This window comes from Dasypus novemcinctus, chromosome 10, assembly GCF_030445035.2.
Source record: "Dasypus novemcinctus isolate mDasNov1 chromosome 10, mDasNov1.1.hap2, whole genome shotgun sequence".
Taxonomy (NCBI): domain Eukaryota; kingdom Metazoa; phylum Chordata; class Mammalia; order Cingulata; family Dasypodidae; genus Dasypus; species Dasypus novemcinctus.
In genome coordinates this window covers 104000000-104018732 of record NC_080682.1, presented here as the reverse complement: position 1 = coordinate 104018732, position 18733 = coordinate 104000000, and the positions used below count along the sequence as shown (strand labels likewise).

The 18733-nt window shown below is 40.5% G+C and overlaps 1 protein-coding gene across 7 annotated transcripts in view; it reads left to right on the top strand.

The window, feature by feature from the left end:
* The window catches only part of FAM168A (family with sequence similarity 168 member A), a 224506-nt gene that overhangs the window by 147582 nt on the left and 58191 nt on the right, over positions 1-18733 (top strand). For all 7 annotated transcript variants that reach the window (XM_058305928.1, XM_058305922.1, XM_058305926.1 and 4 more), the window contains one exon: positions 3558-3645. In XM_058305928.1, coding sequence (XP_058161911.1) covers positions 3576-3645 — 70 coding nt within the window. In that variant the 5' untranslated portion in view covers positions 3558-3575. The remainder of the gene's footprint in view (positions 1-3557; positions 3646-18733) is intronic.

Below are 18733 nucleotides of genomic sequence, written 5' to 3'. Positions count from 1 at the left end.
GTCAGGAAGATGTAGAACCAGAGGATTCAGGGGCAACACTGGCTGCTAGTGGTGGTTCCTTCTCTCTACTCTTGCACTTCTAATTTGACAATGCCCCTTCTTTCTTGAACTTTCTCTCCTCTCACAAACTGTACTCCAAGTGCAGTCCTTTTCAAACTTTAGCTTGTATCATAATTACCTGGAAGGCTTGTTACAACACAGAGTGGGCCCAACCAGAGGTTCTTCTGATTTCAGTTGGTCTGGGGTGACACCAGTAATCTGCACTTATAGCAAGTTCCTAGACAATGCTGGTTTTGCTCTTGGGGGGTGGAGAGGGGATTGGGCACACTTAAAAAACCATTGGTGGGAAGCCGATGTGGCTCAAGCAATTGAGCTCCTGCCTACCACATGGGAGGTCGCAGGTTCAGTGCCCAGTGCCTCCTGAAAAAGATAAGCAAGACAGTAAGCTGATGCGACAGGCAGGAATGGTGAGCTGACTCAACAAGGTGACACAATAAGAGACACAAGGAAAACAATGAAAGATAGAATGAAGCAGGAAGTGGAGGTGGCTCAGGTGATTAGGTGCCTCCCTTCCACATCAGAGCTCCCAGGTTTGTTTCCCAGTGCCTTCTGAAAAGAAGACCAGCGCACAACAAGCAGACACAACATGCAAACACCAGGGGGGTGAGGAAAATAAATACATAAAGTAAATCTTAAAAAAAAAAGAAAGAACCATCGGTGTAGTGGTTCCCAAATGTCTGTGAATCAGCTGCCTCAGTATCATCTGAGATGCTTTTTAAAGGGGGGGGTAAAGGGTGTGGGAAATGACATATGTTGTGTAGGATTTGCCTCAAGAGCGGTGGACTTGGCCCAGTGGTTAGGGCGTCCGTCTACCACATGGGAGGTCCGCGGTTCAAACCCCAGGCCTCTTTGACCCGTGTGGAACTGGCCCATGAAGCAGTGCTGATGCGTGCAAGGAGTGCCCTGACACACAGGGGTGTCCCCCGCATAGGGGAGCCCCACTCACAAGGAGTGTGCCCCACTCCCGTAAGGAGAGCCGCCCAGCACGAAAGAAAGTGCAGCCTGCCCAGGAATGGTGCCACACACACGGAGAACTGACACAACAAAATGACCCAACAAAAAGAAACACAGATTCCCGTGCCGCTGACAACAACAGAAGCGGGCAAAGAGGACGCAGCAAATAGACACAGAGAACAGACAACCGGGGTGGGGGGGGAGGGGAGAGAAATAAATAAATAAATCTTTTAAAAAAAATAATATGGAGGTAGTGATTGGTAGCAGTGGGTGAGGGTACTGATGAAACAAGATTGGTTATGCGTTAATGTTGAAACTGAGTAACAATTACTTGGGGATTCATAAGCAATTCTACCTACTTTTGTATATGTTTGAAGTTTCCACTTAAAAAACAATATGAGAATTTGTATTTTTAAAATACTTCCCAGCTGATGCTAATGGTCAGCCATCTTTGGGATCCCTGGCATAATGAAAGCACATTATATAGTGTTCTGGAAAACCCTAGGTCTAGTCTTTTTTGTGTGTGTGGGTGCTTGTCTGACAGCTTTATTGAGGTACAGTTCATCCATTTAAAGTGTACAATTAGGGAAGCAGATGTAGCTCAAGTGATTGGGCTTCCATCTACCACATGGGATGTCTGGGTTCAGTTCCCAGTGCCTCCTGGAGAAGGCGAGCTGACGTGATGGGCATGCTCCATCAGCTGACGCAACAAGATGATGCAACAAAGAGACACAAAGTGGAAAGACAATGAGAGACACAGCAAACCAAGGAGCTGAGGTGGCTCAAGCCATTGAGTGCCACTCTCCCACATGAGAGGTTCCAGGTTGGGTTCCCAGTACCTCCTAAGGGGAAGATGAGCAGACAGCAACCGCAAATGAGGGGGTTGGGGGTACGTTAATAAAATAAATCTTTTAAAAAGTCTACAATTAAATGGTTTAGTATAATCACAGAATTGGTGCAGCCATCACCACAATCAATTTTCGAGTGTTTTCATAATCCCCCAAAGAAACTCCATACCCTTTAGCTGTCACCCCAACTTTCCCCCAACTCTAGACAACCATTAATCTACTTTCTGTCTCTGTAAATTTTGCCTATTCTGGACATTTCTTATAAATGGAATCATACAATATGTAATCTTTTTGTGACTAGCATTTTTCACTTAGCATAATGTTTTCAAGTTTCATCCATATTGTTATTATGGATGCCTTCACCATTTGTTTTGTTTCCTGTTGTGTGAGGCTACAGGAGAAGTCAGTGGCCTAAAAAAACTGCCCATCTGTCATGTGAGCCTAGTTAGAAAGGAACTGTTTAATTTTTTTTTCTCTCTCTATCCCTCCCACCCCCACCCCGTTTCTGCTCTCTGTGTCCATTCGCTGTGTGTTCTTCTGTGTCAGCTTGCATTCTTGTCAGCAGCACCCGGAATCTGTGTCTCTTTTTGTTGCGTCATCTTGCTGCGTCAGCTCTCTGTGTGTGCGGTGCCACTCCTGGGCAGGCTGCACTTTTTTTGTGCAAGGCGGCTCTCCTTGCAGGGTGCACTTTTTTGCACATGGGGCTCCCCTACACGGGGGACACCCCAGCGTGGCACAGCACTCCTGGCACACATCAGCGCTGTGCCTGGGCCAGCTCACCACACGAGTCAGGAGGCCCTGGGTTTGAACCCAGGGATTCTCCCGTAGGGTAAATGGTAGGTGGACACTTTATCAGTTGAGCCAAATCTGCTTCCCATGTTTGATTTTTATGAATTGTAAATAATATACTTGGAGGTACATTTTCAAACGTGTGTTGGCCTCTGTGTCCCGAAACAAGGTCAGGTAAATTGGCTGACTAATAGAGCTTTAATGACAAATTTTCCGTTAATCAGAATGGCGAATGTGCTTCATGAAGAAAATTGACAGCACACTTTGTGCAGGTGATAGTACACACAAATTTCCAAGTTTATTTCTTTCTCTTGAATAAATTTGGAAAGAGATCCTGACTTTGTTTCCTTGCTTGCATTAAAACAATCAGTTGCCATAAAACCCTCTTTTTAAAAAGCTCTTGGTAACTAGGCTCTTGTTCTCTGCAGGTGTGAGGGATGGGGGAGGCACTGCTGCTCTTCCTCCCTTAAGCCTGTGTTCATAACCAGGCCCTGGACTCCCCTGTGAACAGTGGAAACACATCCTTTCCCAGCTCTTGGACTAGCTTCATTAGAATCAGAAGGGGCCTCAGAGATCCTAAACATATTCCCTCTTTTCCATAGGATTTTGCATTCCAGAGAGGGCAGGTGACTTAGCCAGTGCACATAGGATACTAGTGGCAGAGTCACACCTGTGGGATAGCGGGACTAACACTGAACTGAAAGCCTAAAGACCTGGGTTGTCCTTAGGCAAATTATTTCACCTCTTTACTTTTCAGTGTCTTCACTGATAAAATGGGAAAAGTATGTAGCATAAGGCCAAGAACAAACTAGTGAGTTTTAGTAGAAATTGGAAACTTTAGAGAAGTTGTTGAAGTTAGAATTGAGTAATCAATAATAATACTATTTTCTTTGTTTTTTCCTTTAGGATCCTTCATCTTCCACAATGAACCCTGTTTACAGCCCCGTGCAGCCTGGGGCCCCCTATGGCAACCCTAAGAACATGGCCTACACAGGTAAGTGGTATGAGAATGGCTCTCACATTGAGACATGGTAGTTGAGGACATTATCAAAGCACTTAGTGAATAATTATTGGTATACTAAGCCCTGATAAAACTTGAGAACTTGGAGAAGGTAGGTGCATCTGGGATCTAATGGTGATGGAAATAACATTCTTGAGACTAAAGATCATTATCAACAAGGGGGAAAGAGGGACACAACTTTTACTGAGGCGCTACTATGGGCCTGGCCCTCTGCTAGGGATATTCACATACCTTATTTCATTTTAACCTTAAAACAGTTCTACCAGGTGCAGCTTGTATCTCCATTTCACAAATAAGAAAGCCATAGACACAGTAAGAGGCCACAAAATAAAAATACATATTTGAATCCAGTGCTTCTGACTCTGCAGGGTAGTCTTTTTCCTGAACTGCATACTAAGCTGTTTCCTACTTCTCTGCTTTTACTCATATTGTTTCTGGAATACTATCATTCCCTGACAGCTTCACCTTATTCTTTAAGAACTCAGCTCGGAGCTCCGGCAGCACTTTCCATAAAGTGTCACCTCCCTTTCTTGATCTCCAGCAAGTTTTTTAACCTAAGAGAGCTTTCAGTGTTCTTACCTATAAAATGAGGGTAATAGTATTATAATACTAGGCTTTATAGCTGCTGTAGGATTAAATGACCTAATGTAAAGCACTCAGCATCTAATTTGGCACCAAGTAAGTGCTCAATAATGACTATTATTACTTAAAAATAAATAAAGGTAAATAGGATATTTCGTGATGGAAGTGAATGAGAAAACAATGTGGGTAGTTGTTTAACACAGAGCTTGGCACATAATAAGCCTACAAAAAGATTTATATAAATCCAAGGTGAAGGTAACAGTATTAACAAACACATGGAGGTAAGACGGTACAGTCACCACCTGGTCAACATTTGAGATTAGTTGGGGTAAAGAGTTGACGGGGAATAAGTGGAAAATGAGACTCAAAAAGAAGGTTAATTCAATGCGGATCAGCAGAATATCCCTGTCTACATAAAATAACATGACTTTAAAATGCTGTTTGACCTAAAGTAAGGGGGAAATGGAAAGGAGAAATGAGTTTATATGGCTACGAGTTTCTAAAAAAGAGTCTGGAGGCTGGCAGAAGGATTGCCCTCATGCACAACTGAGCAGAGTCAGAGAGACAGATAAAGCAGATACAACCCCCAGATATTGGTTCCTTTGAGGGCTAAAGAGACCCATGGGAGTTATGGTCATGGCCGATGGGGTTAACTACCAGGTCAGATGGCCCCTCTTTGGAAATGGTGTTTATGTGTGATGAATCTGGACTCAGATGGGATCTTCCTTCATAAGACTTTCATGCTAATGTGCTGGAGGTGCAGTTAATGTTGGGGTTTAAGATATATTTAGGGGATTTGAATCTCTGGACTGACAATGTGATAGCCAGGTCCTGAGCCTCAACAGACTCCAGCACCTACAATCTGATTTATTGGACTTACCACACTCAGCTAAGATGGAGTTGAAGAAGGACAACCACCACACCATGGAGCCTAGAGTGATTACAACTGAAAGTGGGAGGATTGCATCCAGCATCCATGTGGAATCTGAGCCTCCTCTTGACATAGAGGTGCAATGGACACAACCAATCCAATGTCCACATAGAAGAGGTGGCATTGGATTGGGAAAAGTGGACGTGGTGGCTGATGGGTATGGGGAAAGGCAGGAAGAGATGAGAGGTGGAGGCGTCTTTGGGACATGGAGCTGCCCTGGATGGTGCTTCAGAGGCAATCACCGGACATTGTAAATCCTCACAGGGCCCACTGGATGGAATGGAGGAGAGTATGGGCCATGATGTGGACCATTGACTATGAGGTGCAGAGGTGCCCAAAGATGTACTTACCAAATCCAATGGATGTGTCATGATGATGGGAACGAGTGTTGCTGGGGGGGGGGGGGGAGAGGTGGGGTGGGGGGGGTGGGGTTGAATGGGACCTCACATATATATTTTTAATGTAATATTATTACAAAGTCAATTAAAAAAAAAAAAAAAGAAGACATTAGGTAACATTTAGCAAAAGGAAATTTGAAATTTATAAAGACCAAGGAGAAAAATGAAATCTGAGGACCTGGAAGATGATAATGAACCTCTAGTGAGTAATAGTAAATGACTGACTTATATAAAGCATATTTTTCTAAAATGATAGTTACAAGCCTGGTTGTGTCTGTAACCTGCCCCTTAGGTCGATATATCAAATTAATCCCCAAGTATTATATTAATAATATATTAATAATTTCTTAAAAAAAAAAAAAAAAAGGTTAAGGTCATGGTGGCAGGATTGGAGGGTGAGTAGAGTTTTGCCTTAGAAGAGGGCCCTTAGCAGCGAGTGGTAGCTGTGGAATATATCACTTTGTCTTCCTAACTGCACTTTACTGCATGTGCAGTATAGAATATTAGACTGAGAACTGGAGGAATCTCAGAGAACTGCTTGTATAATTGTTTCCAAACTGTGTTCTACAAGAACCCAGTGCTTCAGAGATACCCCAAACATTTGATTTGATTTTTTTAAAAATATTTAAAACTATTTTTATAAAGCACCCCCCGCCCCACTTAAGATGATCAATGAGTTAACTTAAGAATTCAGGTTAATTAAAAATAAAATAAAACTGCTACCTATTTGTAATTGTTTATGTTTGTAAATCAGAACTTTCTCAATTCTGAGCAATCCACATAACATTCAGAAATATATTAGAGGCTGAGCCTCATGATAACAGCTGTCATCTATAATTTATAATTTCATGTTTGTGTTTATCACAGTAGTTTTCTTGCCCATTTATTTAACCTTGTAAGTAAATATTTTTCTGTTTGCACTTCTAATATTGTGTTATTTATACCAATAAAATTAATTCCACTAACCAGGACACATGGGGCAGTACCCTATCATACCACAGTAGCTCCGAGAGCCTGGTGCTTATCACCATGTCCCATTTCAGGGTTTTCCCCCTAAGTTCATTTGCCAGAGGGAGCTGAGCTGCTGTGGCAGAGGGAAGAAGCCAGGGGAATCCTGTGGGGCTTTGGTTTCCTGTTTGCTCTGATTCTGGCCACCTTAATTCTTACTGAGTTGCTAAGCTTGAGGAGGAGGAAAACAGTTGCATTTATGTATTGATTTGCACAAAGAAAAGAATATTAAGCAGCATGATATATGGGAAAGGGAACTGACACTGTCTCTGCTTGGCACTAATAGGCCTTGATAAATGTGTTTCAATTGAATGAACAACAATCAAGTTCAGATCCCAGTTCTATCAGGTAATAATAGCTGGGTGACTTTTGACAAGTTAACTTTCCTCAACCTAATTTATTTTATAAGCTGGACTAATACTATCTATTTCATAGGACAGTTGTGAAGATTAAATGAAATAATAGTACTCGAAAAGAGTGGGATGTTTGTTTCTGTTTCTACTGTTGAGGATTATTATCAGCCTATGTAGCAGTCTAATATAGTTATGAATTCCAAAAATAGATATTGGATTATATTTATAAACTAGTCTGTACCTGGGCATGATTAAATTATGATTAGGGCTTTGATTGGGCCATGTCAGTAGGGTGTTGACAGACTCACAGATAAAAGATACGGTAAAAGACAGAGTTGGGGTTTTTTGATGTTGGAGTTTAATGCTGGAGTCTTGAGCTGGAGCCTCAGGAAGTCAGCATGCAGAGGAAAGAGAAGCAGGCCCTAAGAAGAGAGGAACCCAAGAAGCCTGAACCCTGGCTGACATGGAGAGCTATCTTGTTCCAACATGTGCAAATAGACTTTGATGAGGGAAGAAAGAAACTTAGGTTTTATGGCATGGTATCTGTAAACTTCTACCCAAATAAATACTCTTTATAAAAGCCAACAGATTTCTGGTATTTTGCATCAGCACCCCTTTGGCTGACTAATACAGCCTGGAATTGTGTTTCAAGTTAATTTCTTTGCTGGACATTCTAGGACCACACAGGTAGTATAAACTCTACACAAGTAGTATAAATTCAGACTTAACACAGGGTTTCTAATTCTTAGACATTTTCTTTTTTAACCCAGCTTCCTCTCTCTACTTTGGTTTGTTTGTTTGTTTTATAACTGATAGTATGACTCCTCTGGGGTCCCTTCTTGGCCTCTCTAGGTCCCAAAGCCTCGTCTCCTATCCCCAGGTGCTGTAAAAAGCAAGTGCTTTGATTGCCTACATTGAAGATCTTCTTCAGAGCAGCCCATCATCAGCTCACTAGTTAAAAGTGTTCCTGGTTTTTAATTTCCTCTTCATTGTTTGACTCCTGGGCATTTCTCTTTGTTTCTTAAAATCTCAACTTTGCTTATGAACAAGATACTTGTTATACTTTATCCAGCTTTTCTAGGGTTTGTGCAGTAGGCAGAATTTTAAGTTTTCTTTTCTTTCATATTCCTAGAAATAGAAGATTCAAGTGAAATAATTGTTAACAAATGCCACGTGTACTCAGTGTACATTACCGTAAACATTTGTTATTGTTAGCAACAATAATGATTATGTTAAAAATATTAATTACCATTTATCAAGTACATGCTAGGTACTTTATATTTAATCTTTATTAATCATAAATCTCATAGTTACCCTCTTTTAAAGATAAACTGTTCACAATTTAAAGATAAACTTGTTCACAAGTTATGTGACTTGGCCAACATGTATAGCTTTAAGAGATAAGTGAATATTTGAACCCAGGTCATTATGATTTCAGAGTATACGTGTTTTCTGTTATAGCAAACTGATCTGTCTTACAATATTTGCTCCTTTTACTGCCCCCAGTGATTAGCTAAGGGAGAGGATTGTCTTTCCAGTTTCTAGAACTAGCAAGCCTCCCCTTTGAGAAATTAGAAGCCTGATCCTGGCCATCAGTTGAGGGAGAGAGGCAGAAGAAGCCACAGTGGAGAGGGTCAGGTCCATGATGGTAAGTGTCTTCTGTTTTAGAGCAATGCAGTGGTGTCTATAGGGAACAAGGGGTCAGAAAAACTACTGAGTTGAAATTCTCTCTAAAGTCTAAGATGGGAAATAAGATAGAGCTGTGCAATATAAGTATTCTAGTGAGCAAATGTCATGTAGCCAATTGACAATATTCTGTCAGATCTCCCTTTATCTCTCTCTTCTTTTTATATAATAAACCACCTTTTACTGAGCACTTACTGTGTGCCAAACACTGAGCTCAGTGTTTGAGTAATCATCAATTTTTATACTTGTAACAATCCTGTGATATAGTTATAACCAATTCCTTATGCATCTTGGAAAAGTGAATTTAGAGAATGTATATGGCATATACTTTAACACACTTAAGCATAGATAGTAAGTTCAGTGAACACTTGAATAGCCTTCACCTGGATTCTTGAAGGCTGGGAAACTTGTTTTTCTGAAAGACCTCAAGTAGGTTTCTCTGCTAGAAAATTGGAATGTAGTCAAGAAGGGAAGGCCTAAATGGCCTTTCCTTTTCCTTTCTTTTATTAAAATGCTCTGATGGTACCAATGTCCAGGCATCTCCCAGAGGTCTGATATATGTAGTAGAGAGAGGACAGGTTTTGGAGTCTGTCAGAGCTGAGCTGAAAAATCTAGTCTTTGCTATTAATTAGTTGTAGGATCTTGGGCAAGTTAACCTTTCAGAATCTCAGTTTCTTCAACTGTGAAATGGATTAATGAAACCTATATAGATGGTTGTTATGCAGGTTCTTGAAAATGTTTATAAAGCCTGCTAGCATTATTCCTCTCTCATAGTTGGTGCTCAGTTCATGGTTGTTATAATGCACAGCAATGAGTATATACCTCTGTAGGGAAAAGAACATGGTATATAGAGTTAGTGACTTAGAGTATAAGCCTGATTTTATCACCTAAAAACTGTTGCCGTCAAATAAGTTATTAAACTTTCTGGGCCTAGGTATCATCTACAAAAACAAACAAAAAAACCACTAAGTGCAAAAAGATTAGGAATTCATCCTTCACAAGCTGAAAGTAATAAATGTAACAGGGCCAGCATTGCCTCATGATGACATTTCCAAAACCCATTTAGAAAAGAATTCTGAACGGTGAAAACAGATGGCCCCTTAAACTAACCCATCATTTTATAGTTGATAAGATGGAGAAGAACACTTGAGCCAACAGTGTTGGAGCTGGGTCTGAAACCTAGGTCTCCCTATTGCAGTTTGTATATTCATTGTCTCTCTACTACAAAATAACGACCAAGGTTTCATCCTGTCCTGCCAGTCCCAGTCCTCTGGTGGCCCACTTACCAGCTCAGGTCTTTGTTTCCCCTGCTCCTATGCTAGCCCATTAATGAATTTCCTAGTTTCAGCCTGCATCAGACATGTGTTCAACCACTACAAATATCCCAGCAAAATCATGAAACTCAAGATAGGAAGGCTAGGAAATTTGGTCTGTTCAGAGACTTCACCATCTTTTATTAAAAACAATAAACACTCAATTTAAGAAGCGGATTTGTATTTGACACTGCAGTTTATCAGTTAGAGAACCTGATAATTAATGAAACTGATAGCTTGCATATACCTTGAATAATCTGGTATATCAGTAAAAGAAAATCATTCTCTGCAGTGACCCAAACCTTGGACCCTTCACCCTCCTTTGTAATGGTTACATGGTAGAAGTTTTAAGACTGACATTTGTACTTAATCTGTTCTTTGCAAATAACTTCTGTAGGTTTTTCCCCCTTGATATTTGTTTCTTATAACAACCCTGCGAGATCACCTTTATTTTCTAGATGAAATGACTAGGGATCTGCTTTCTCAAGGTCATACTGTGTAGCCAAGTGAAGACTAAACCCAGATTTCCTGATTTATAAAGCAAGTGCTTTCACTACTCTGGCCTACTTGACCTCATCTTGGGTACCCCAGTGACTAAGACCTCAGATGGTCCTGGAAAATGGATGTTGATTCCTGAAATTGCTCAAAAACCCTTTGATTTTTTTTTCATTTAATAAAATTTATTTTTAAAGAAGTTTTAGATTACAGAAAAGTTCCATCAAAAATATATGAGATTCCCATATACCCCCCCAACACACACACACACACACACACACACACATTTTCCCCTATTAATAACATCTTACATTACTGTGGTACATTTGTTACAATCGATGAACAAATGTTGAAAGCATTGCTATTAACCAAGGCCTATAGTTTACAATATAGTTTACGTTTTGTACTGTACAATTATATAGGTTTTGACAAAATATGTTTTTGCAATATCATGCAAAACTATTCCAGTGCCCTAAAAAATGTCCTGTTGTTCCACCTAGTCTTCCCTCCCTGTCCTCTAAGAACCTCTGGTAAGCACTATCTTTTTATATCAATGTTACAGGATCTTCCATTTCCGTTACTACAATACTAATAAGTCTGCTTTGGTCCATGATTGCCTTCCTGCCTCATGTTTGTTCATTCCTCAATCTTGAGGATTTTGGGATGGTAATGCCTGCTGTGCTTCAGATTGAGAGGGGGCTCAGTCTGCGGAAGATGGAAGGAACTGTTTCATTTGCAGTTGTAGATACTCTTTGTTTTTTGGAGTGGGGGTTGTTCATCCTCTCTGGTGTTTAAATTGATCTCTGTTCAAAAAAAATAAATAAAATAAATAAAATAAATAAAAATAAATTGATCTCTGTTCAGAAAAGACCTATCAGTCACTGGATTTCTTTCTCACCTATGATTGAAGAAGAGCCTCCAAGGAGAATTCGTATTAATTCTTCCCATCTTAATTACTAGGAATCTCCTTTTTGTAAATCCATTGGACCCTTTATAGTCCTCATGCTAATTAGACACCTCTGTATCATTTGACAGTTCTGACTCCTCCATCTTACAGTTTTCTCTTTCCTTGGTTTTCACTAACACTACCATAATTTTTCTGTTTATTTTCCATTTGTTTTTCCTTCTTCCTTTCTGGGTCTTCCTGAATCTTAGTTCCCTTTCAGGCCTTTCTTCCTCCATAATTCATTAAAAGTTGGTGTTACCTAAGGGCCCAATCTTGACCCGTTCTCTTTTTCCTTAGCTTCAGCTGCGTCTCGTTGGTTGGTCATTCATAAACTCTAACTCTGTAGCAAACCTTCCTCCTGAGCTCAGATTAGTTTGTCCTGCTTTCTTCTGAAAATGCCTCACATCTTTTTCCTGTAACCCCTTTTTCCTTTTATCAACTTGTGTTGGTACCACCATCCATCTGTTCCCTCAACTCAGAAATTTAAGTCATCATTGACCCCATTTCTCCTTTGCTTTCTATATCCAGTCTTGTCCAATCTTTTTTTTTTTTAACCTCTACATTTCTCAAATTAGACGCCTGTTCCTCATCTCTCCTGCCCTTATACTCAGGTCATTATCACTCTTTCTGAGATTATTTAAATTACCCTTAACTGGTCTTCCTGTTTTTTTTTTTTTCCCCCCTCATTTGAGTTATCTTTATTTCTCCACACTCCTAGAAACAGAGGAAAAGTTGAAGAAAGACAGGAGCAGGAGCAGGGCTGCAGAGGAAACACCCCAGTCCAGTCTCTGCAGCTCTGACATGGGGCAGTAGCCACCAGGCACTGAGGGTCTGCAGGCCCCTTCTCTGGTCACCCAGGCAGTTCACTCACCTATGGAAGCTGAAGCCACTTGGATACTTAGGAGGCAGTGCTTTTGAAGGCCTTGTAGGAAGGATATCTTCTGCAGGTGAACCCTGCTTAGACCCTACCTCCATCCTCCACTGCCTCAAGTCCTCCAGCCCCACATGCCCCTCATGCCCAGTAATGTGAAATTCTTGTTTATGTCCAGCACCTGCTCATCTCCCAAATAATCTTTTTTTAAATAAATTTTTTATTTATTTTTAAAAGATACAGAGATACATAAAATGCTATATTAAAAAATATAGGGGATTCCTATATGCCCCACTCCCCACACTTTCCACTTTTCCTACATTAACAACTTCTTTCATTAGTGTGGTACATTCATTGCAATTGATGAACACATTTTGGAGCATTGCCACCTTCCTGATTCTTTAATCCATTCTTTATGTAGCAACCAGAATCATTTTTCTAACTTGAAAATCTGATCACTCCAGTGCTTAGAAAGCCTTCAGTGATTCTTCACTGTCCTTTGGGTAAAGTCCAAACTCCTTAGCTTGCAATAGGAAGTATTTATGATGTGACCATTCAGCTCTTTCTAGCCTATCTCTTTTCCATTTATTTACCCATATCCCATTCTAGCAAGGAGAACCTGGGACAGGGAGCTAGTGTGGGAGAGATTATACTTGCTTTGTAGGTGAATGAACTGAGGCTTGCAGATTTTCATTTGGATATGTATTGTGACTGGTCAGTCCATCTGGATGGACCAGATGGAAACACTTTGAACAGGGAGATTTTTTTCTGCTTATGAGTCATGTGAAGGCAACAGAAGTGCTCAGAGAAAATAAAAGGATATCCTCTCCCCTTGCCTACTTGGTATGTAGCAAACTTTCTTTTTTAAAACAATGATAGTTAAGATCCTGACAGTTCCTTTGAGTTTCTAGGCAAGGAAGAACTGTCTTTAATCTTCCTATATTAACAATGCAGACAGAGTTGGACTGGCTCACTTTGAGTCTTGACCTCTTTGTTAACAAAATTTGGCTCTTCTATGACAGATAATCTCTGAAGTTTGAGAGAACAAGGGCCAACCAAATCCCATATAATATTAGATAAAGAGTATAATCCTTTACAATTTACAAAATTCTTTTACCATTTCTACTGTAAGGTAGAAATTTATATTAAAAGATCCATTTTACAGATGAGTCTCATAAAGGTTAATAAATGTGTACAAGGTCATACTGCTAGTAACTGGCAAAGCCAAGACTAGAACTTAGGCTTACTGAGCGCCAAATCCAAATTCAAAGCTCCTTCCACTCCACCAAGCTGTTAAGTAAGGCCTTTCAGGGTTTTTGAGTGAATACGAGCAGTAAGTGTGTGTGTCTGTTAATACTCTCTGTGAGATGCCAACACCAAAAGCAGATGGACTGAACCATGTCTGGGCATGAAACATGCACATTAAACTAAGTTTCTGTTTGCTCGTGACTGATGTACTTTCCTGGGTCACAAAATGATGTCCCCCCCTTTGCAGAAAAGACCACTTTTCCCCTCCATAGACAGAATGTTGATGATGTTTGGTTATTCCCTACTTGTAAATCCTTCTTGGCTTCCCGTTCTATATTATAGGAGTAGTTCATTTATTTGCATGTCTTTCTGGACTTTGAGTTCCTTAAAAATGAGTCTTGAACCTCTTGTACTGAGAACAAAGAAGGTAATTATGTGTTGAATTAAATTATTATTTTTAATTTATATAATATTACTGTTAATTATTATAATAATAACTACTATTAATGGCTGTCAGTGGAGTGCTAGGCACTTTACAAACATTTCCTTCAGTTCTCAGGACAGCCCTGCAAGGGAGAGCTTTTATCATTTTATATATGAGGGAATGAGACTTTGCTAAGTTAAACAGCTTTCTCAAGGTCACATCACTTACACATGTTCCCTTAAGGGAAATATAGATGTGCTTTTGAAAAAGCATTTGGTGTCATATACAAAAAAGTTTGTTACCATTGCATAAAAGAAAGTATCAGTAAATTTTTTTTCTTTTTCTGGTAGTCTTGACAGAGAACAATTATTTTTTGCAAATAAAGAATAGCCATGTTTTTGTATGACAGTGGGGAAGGTATGTACTTCCCTTGTATCTGTTAGCAGTAACAAACAAATTCTCATAATTTGCTGAAGTCACGGCAATATATTCAGTTGTTGGCATTTTTTTTTTTTTTTTAACAAAACGATGGAAATATTGCCCTATAGATCACTTTGTTTTCTGACTTCTGCCTAGCAGGAAAAAAATCTTTACTTGTTACAATGCTGAGAGCCTTGTATTAAGATATAGGTGCCTGCTTATGCCTGGACAGATTTCACTTAAGGTTTTGCATTAAGGTGTTTCAATCCTGCTTTGCCATCATTCACAATGCTGGTGGTCACATCTTTCCTCTGGAAAACCGTTCTTTGATAGGGCAGCAGTTTTGCCGAATAAAGCTCTGACAAACACCTGGTTCTGGTCCTGATTTTAGTAACAGCAATTCTATGATGACTATTTATTGAGCACCGGGACTGTACCAGGTACTTTGCAGGGTACTTTATATATATTTTATTTAATCATCATAACATCCCTGCTAGAAAAGCATTATCATTGAGGTTTTGTTTTGTTTTGTTTTGTTTTTAAAGATTTATTTATTTCTCTCTACCCCTTTGTTGTTTATATTTACTGTATCTGTTTGTCTTCCTTTTTTCTTTAGGAGGCACCTGGAGCCAAGCCCAGGTCCTCTGATGTGGGACGGAGGTGCCTAATCACTTGAGCCACTTCCATGCCCTGCTTTGTTATGTTTCTTATTATGTTTTTCCTCCTGTGTCTCTTGTTGCATCATCTTGTTGTGTCAGCTCTCTGTGCTTGCCCATCATGTCCACTTGCTGACTTTTTTAGGATGCACCGGGAACCTCTGCTCCCTGCTTTATTGTACTCTCATTATGTTTTTTCTTCTTGTGTCTCTTGTTGTGTCAGTTTGCCATACCTTCCTGTTGCACCAGCTTGCTGTCTTTTTTAGGAGGCATGAGGAACCAAACCAAGAGCTTCCCAGGTGGTAGGTGGGAGCTCAGTTGCTTGAGCCACATCTACTTCCCGTCATTGAGTTTTATGAATGAAAAAGCTGACATAGGGAGGTTAAATGACTTTTCCAAGGTTATAAAGGATTTCACTCCAATTTTGGCTCCAAAGCCTCTACTCTTTTATCTGTCCCATGCTGAATGAAGGGAAGAACTGGAATAAAACAGTTCCTTTATTTTAGATCAGTTTTCTGATTTAAAAAATGAGCAAGTTGCTCTTTGAGATCCCTTCAAAGCTATTAAAGGGCAGGGGTAAGCCAAATAAGTCCTCGCTTCCTCTTCCATAGAGAAGGTCTGCTCATGCCTGTTTTATATATTAAGCTTCCAGGTGAGATTTTGTTTGAAGACAAGGTTCTGGTACCACAGGAGGAGGCCTTAATGAACTAACTGGTCTAGTTGAACTCTTACCTTCTATCAATACTTTTGTTTTATATTCTTAGTGTTTAAACTGTAAGGTAATCAGCTTTGTGAAAGACATACATGATGCTTGTGTGTCTTTCATGTGTGTAGCCCATGTATAGACTCTCTTCCTAATCAGGACAGATGTGGAGGAAAGCCTGGTTTCTAAGCTGCTATAACAAATACCACGCAGTGGATTGGCTTAAGCAATGGGAATTTATCAGCTCACTGTTTCAGGGACCAGAGGCTTTCTTCCTCCTGGGATCAGTAGAGTTCTGACTAGCCAGCAATCCTTAGGTTCCTTGGCTTTCCTGTCACATAGTGATGTCCTGTTCTGACTCAGATACTATTGACAGGAGCACACTAGACAAGTCCTACCCATCTCTGTTGCCTTCTGTATTAGTCAGCCAAAGGGGTGCTGACGCAAAGTACCAAAACTCTGTTAGCATTCATAAAGGGTATTTATTTGGGGCAGAAGCTTACAGTTACTAGCCCATAAAGTGTTGTGTTTTTTTTTTTTAAGATTTATTTACTTATTTCTCCCCCCTCCCTCCATTGTCTGCTCTCTGTGTCCATTTGCTCTGTGTTCTTCTGTGTCTGCTTGTATTCTCATTAGGCAGCTCCAGAACCAATCCTGGGACCTTCTGGAGTGGGAGAGAGGCGATCGTTCTCTTGCACCACCTTGGCTCCCTGGTCTGCTGCATCTCTTATTGTCTCTCCTCCGTGTCTCTTTTTGTTGTGTCATCTTGCTGCATCAGCTTTCTGCTTGGGCCAGCACTCGTGTATGGGGCAGCACTCCTGCACAGGCCAGCATTCCACGCGGGGCAGCACTCCACATGGGTCAGCTCACTGCACAGGCCAGCTTGCCTTCACCAGGAGGCCCTGGGTATTGAACCCTGGACCTCCCATATGGTAGATGGGAGCCCAATTACTTGAGCCACATCTGCTTCCTATAAAGTGTAAGTTCTTCCCTCGCCACAGTCTGTTGCCACGTGTTGAAGCAGTATGTCTGCTGATGTCTGCAACAATCCAGCCTTCCTTTTCTTCTTAAGGTTCTGTGGTCCCAGCTTCTTCCAGTATCAGCTGTAGGCTGGGATAAGTCTTGTCTCTCTTGCTGGGCTCGTTCTTCTCTGGGCTCAGCTGTTATGCTCGTTCCACAAGGCCAGCTGTAGACTATCAGGCTCTCTCTCTTCCCTGGGGACTCTGCTGTGTCTATGGAGCTCTCTCTATTCCTTTTTGTTCTTCTCCTGTGTATTCACTTCCCTGGGCTTCAGCATCAAAAATTCTTAACTAATTCTTCTGCCGTGTAGTTTTCTCTGTGAGTCCCTGTCCCCCTACTGACATAGCCCAATCAAAGCCCTAATCATAATTGAATCAAGTAAAAGTGAAACCTTTGAATCCAATGCAATGTAATATGCCCAGAGGAACAGACCAGTATCTCTTTTTGGAGTTCATAAACAATATGAAACTGTTACACCTTCACATTTCCATCCAGGCTATGAGGGGCTTACACAAGTTGTTTAGCAGTTTCCCTGCCAGCTCTAACATTCTGGACATTGATCTTTAATTTTGTTAGGTCTCTTTCCTTAGAAATAAACTGGCTAACTTAGTCCCTTAATCCATTTCTTTTGCCTCTTCTTGAATTCAATTTTCTGTACCCCTTCTTGGAATCCCTGGTGTTAATAGAGGGTTCAGAAAGAGGCAAGATGAGGTGAGCTCAATTACCTTACTAGAGCTCCTTTCTACAGTGGCAGTAGCTTCTGACAGTTCAAATCTTCTTGCTCAGGAGATCCTGATGTTCTTGAGCAAGAATTGTAGAAAACCATGAAAGAAAGCCATTTCACAAATCTCCTGTGAAAGCCAAGGTACAGCCACCACAAGTGAATGAGTTCCCTTTCCCTGCTAATTGTTAGTTCATGCAATTTAATTTAGTTTTCATTTAGTTACTTATAGTTCTTGGTCACTGACAGTATAATCTCAGTGGCACTGAATGCAGCTAAAAATCAATGGGACATTAATAAGGGATTGGAAGAGCCTTTGGCTATGCTGCAAAGATTCTCATTAGCATGACTTCATTTGCTTAATGTAGTGGGGAGAGCCTAGGTTTGAAGTCATAAAACCTGATTTCAACTCCTGGCTCTGCCTGTCACTAAAAACTTGGACAAGTTACTTTTCTTCCAAGCACCTCAGTTTACTCTTCTATAAGGTAGAAGTAATAGTACCTTCCTTGTCACTTGTTTGTGAAGCTCTAAGGACGTAATTGATCTATAAGAGCTTTGTAAATGAGACAAAGATAGTCACGGGTGGAGCTGAGTGGGTGATTGGACTGAATGTTCTTATCCTGGAGATAAGCTGCTTGAGCAGGCTGAGGCCCCTGAGATTGATGAGATAAGCAACCTGATTAGTGCTGAAATGTTCCTATTTTATGTTTTGAAGAAAACTTTTCCCAGCATTTGGGGGCAGAATTGACCTGCTTCCCAGAGTTCCACTTCCCATGGAATCACAGAGTTTGGGTACAGGAATTGAAGAAGTCCACAACAGCTTGAAAAAAAAACAGGATGCTTTGATAGAGAGGACCCCTCTTATGCTCCATACATCACAGAGTAAGTTTATTTGACCAGTGGATCAGTTAATGACAGCTCTCTGTTAATACCACTAATGGTTGCTATTTGTTGAGCATCCTTTATGGGTCATGCTCAGTGTTTTGCAAACTTTTCTACTAAAATATACCTACCATCAGAGGAGAATAAATTCTTCTGAATGAATGGGGGACTAGCCCAGAGCAGCTACTCCAAAGTTAAAATGTATTTGAAGTCTATGTCTTATCTTCAAAATCATATAAATTTTGCCTTAAGATACCATTATATAGTCAGACTTGTTTTCTGTAAAACACCTAGTAAAATTAACACCCCAGGAAGGTATGCCATATTTATGTACCCTCCAGCGTATTGCTCAGTACCTACAGGGGTACCAGTACCCATTTTGAGAACTGTGTCATCATTACTTG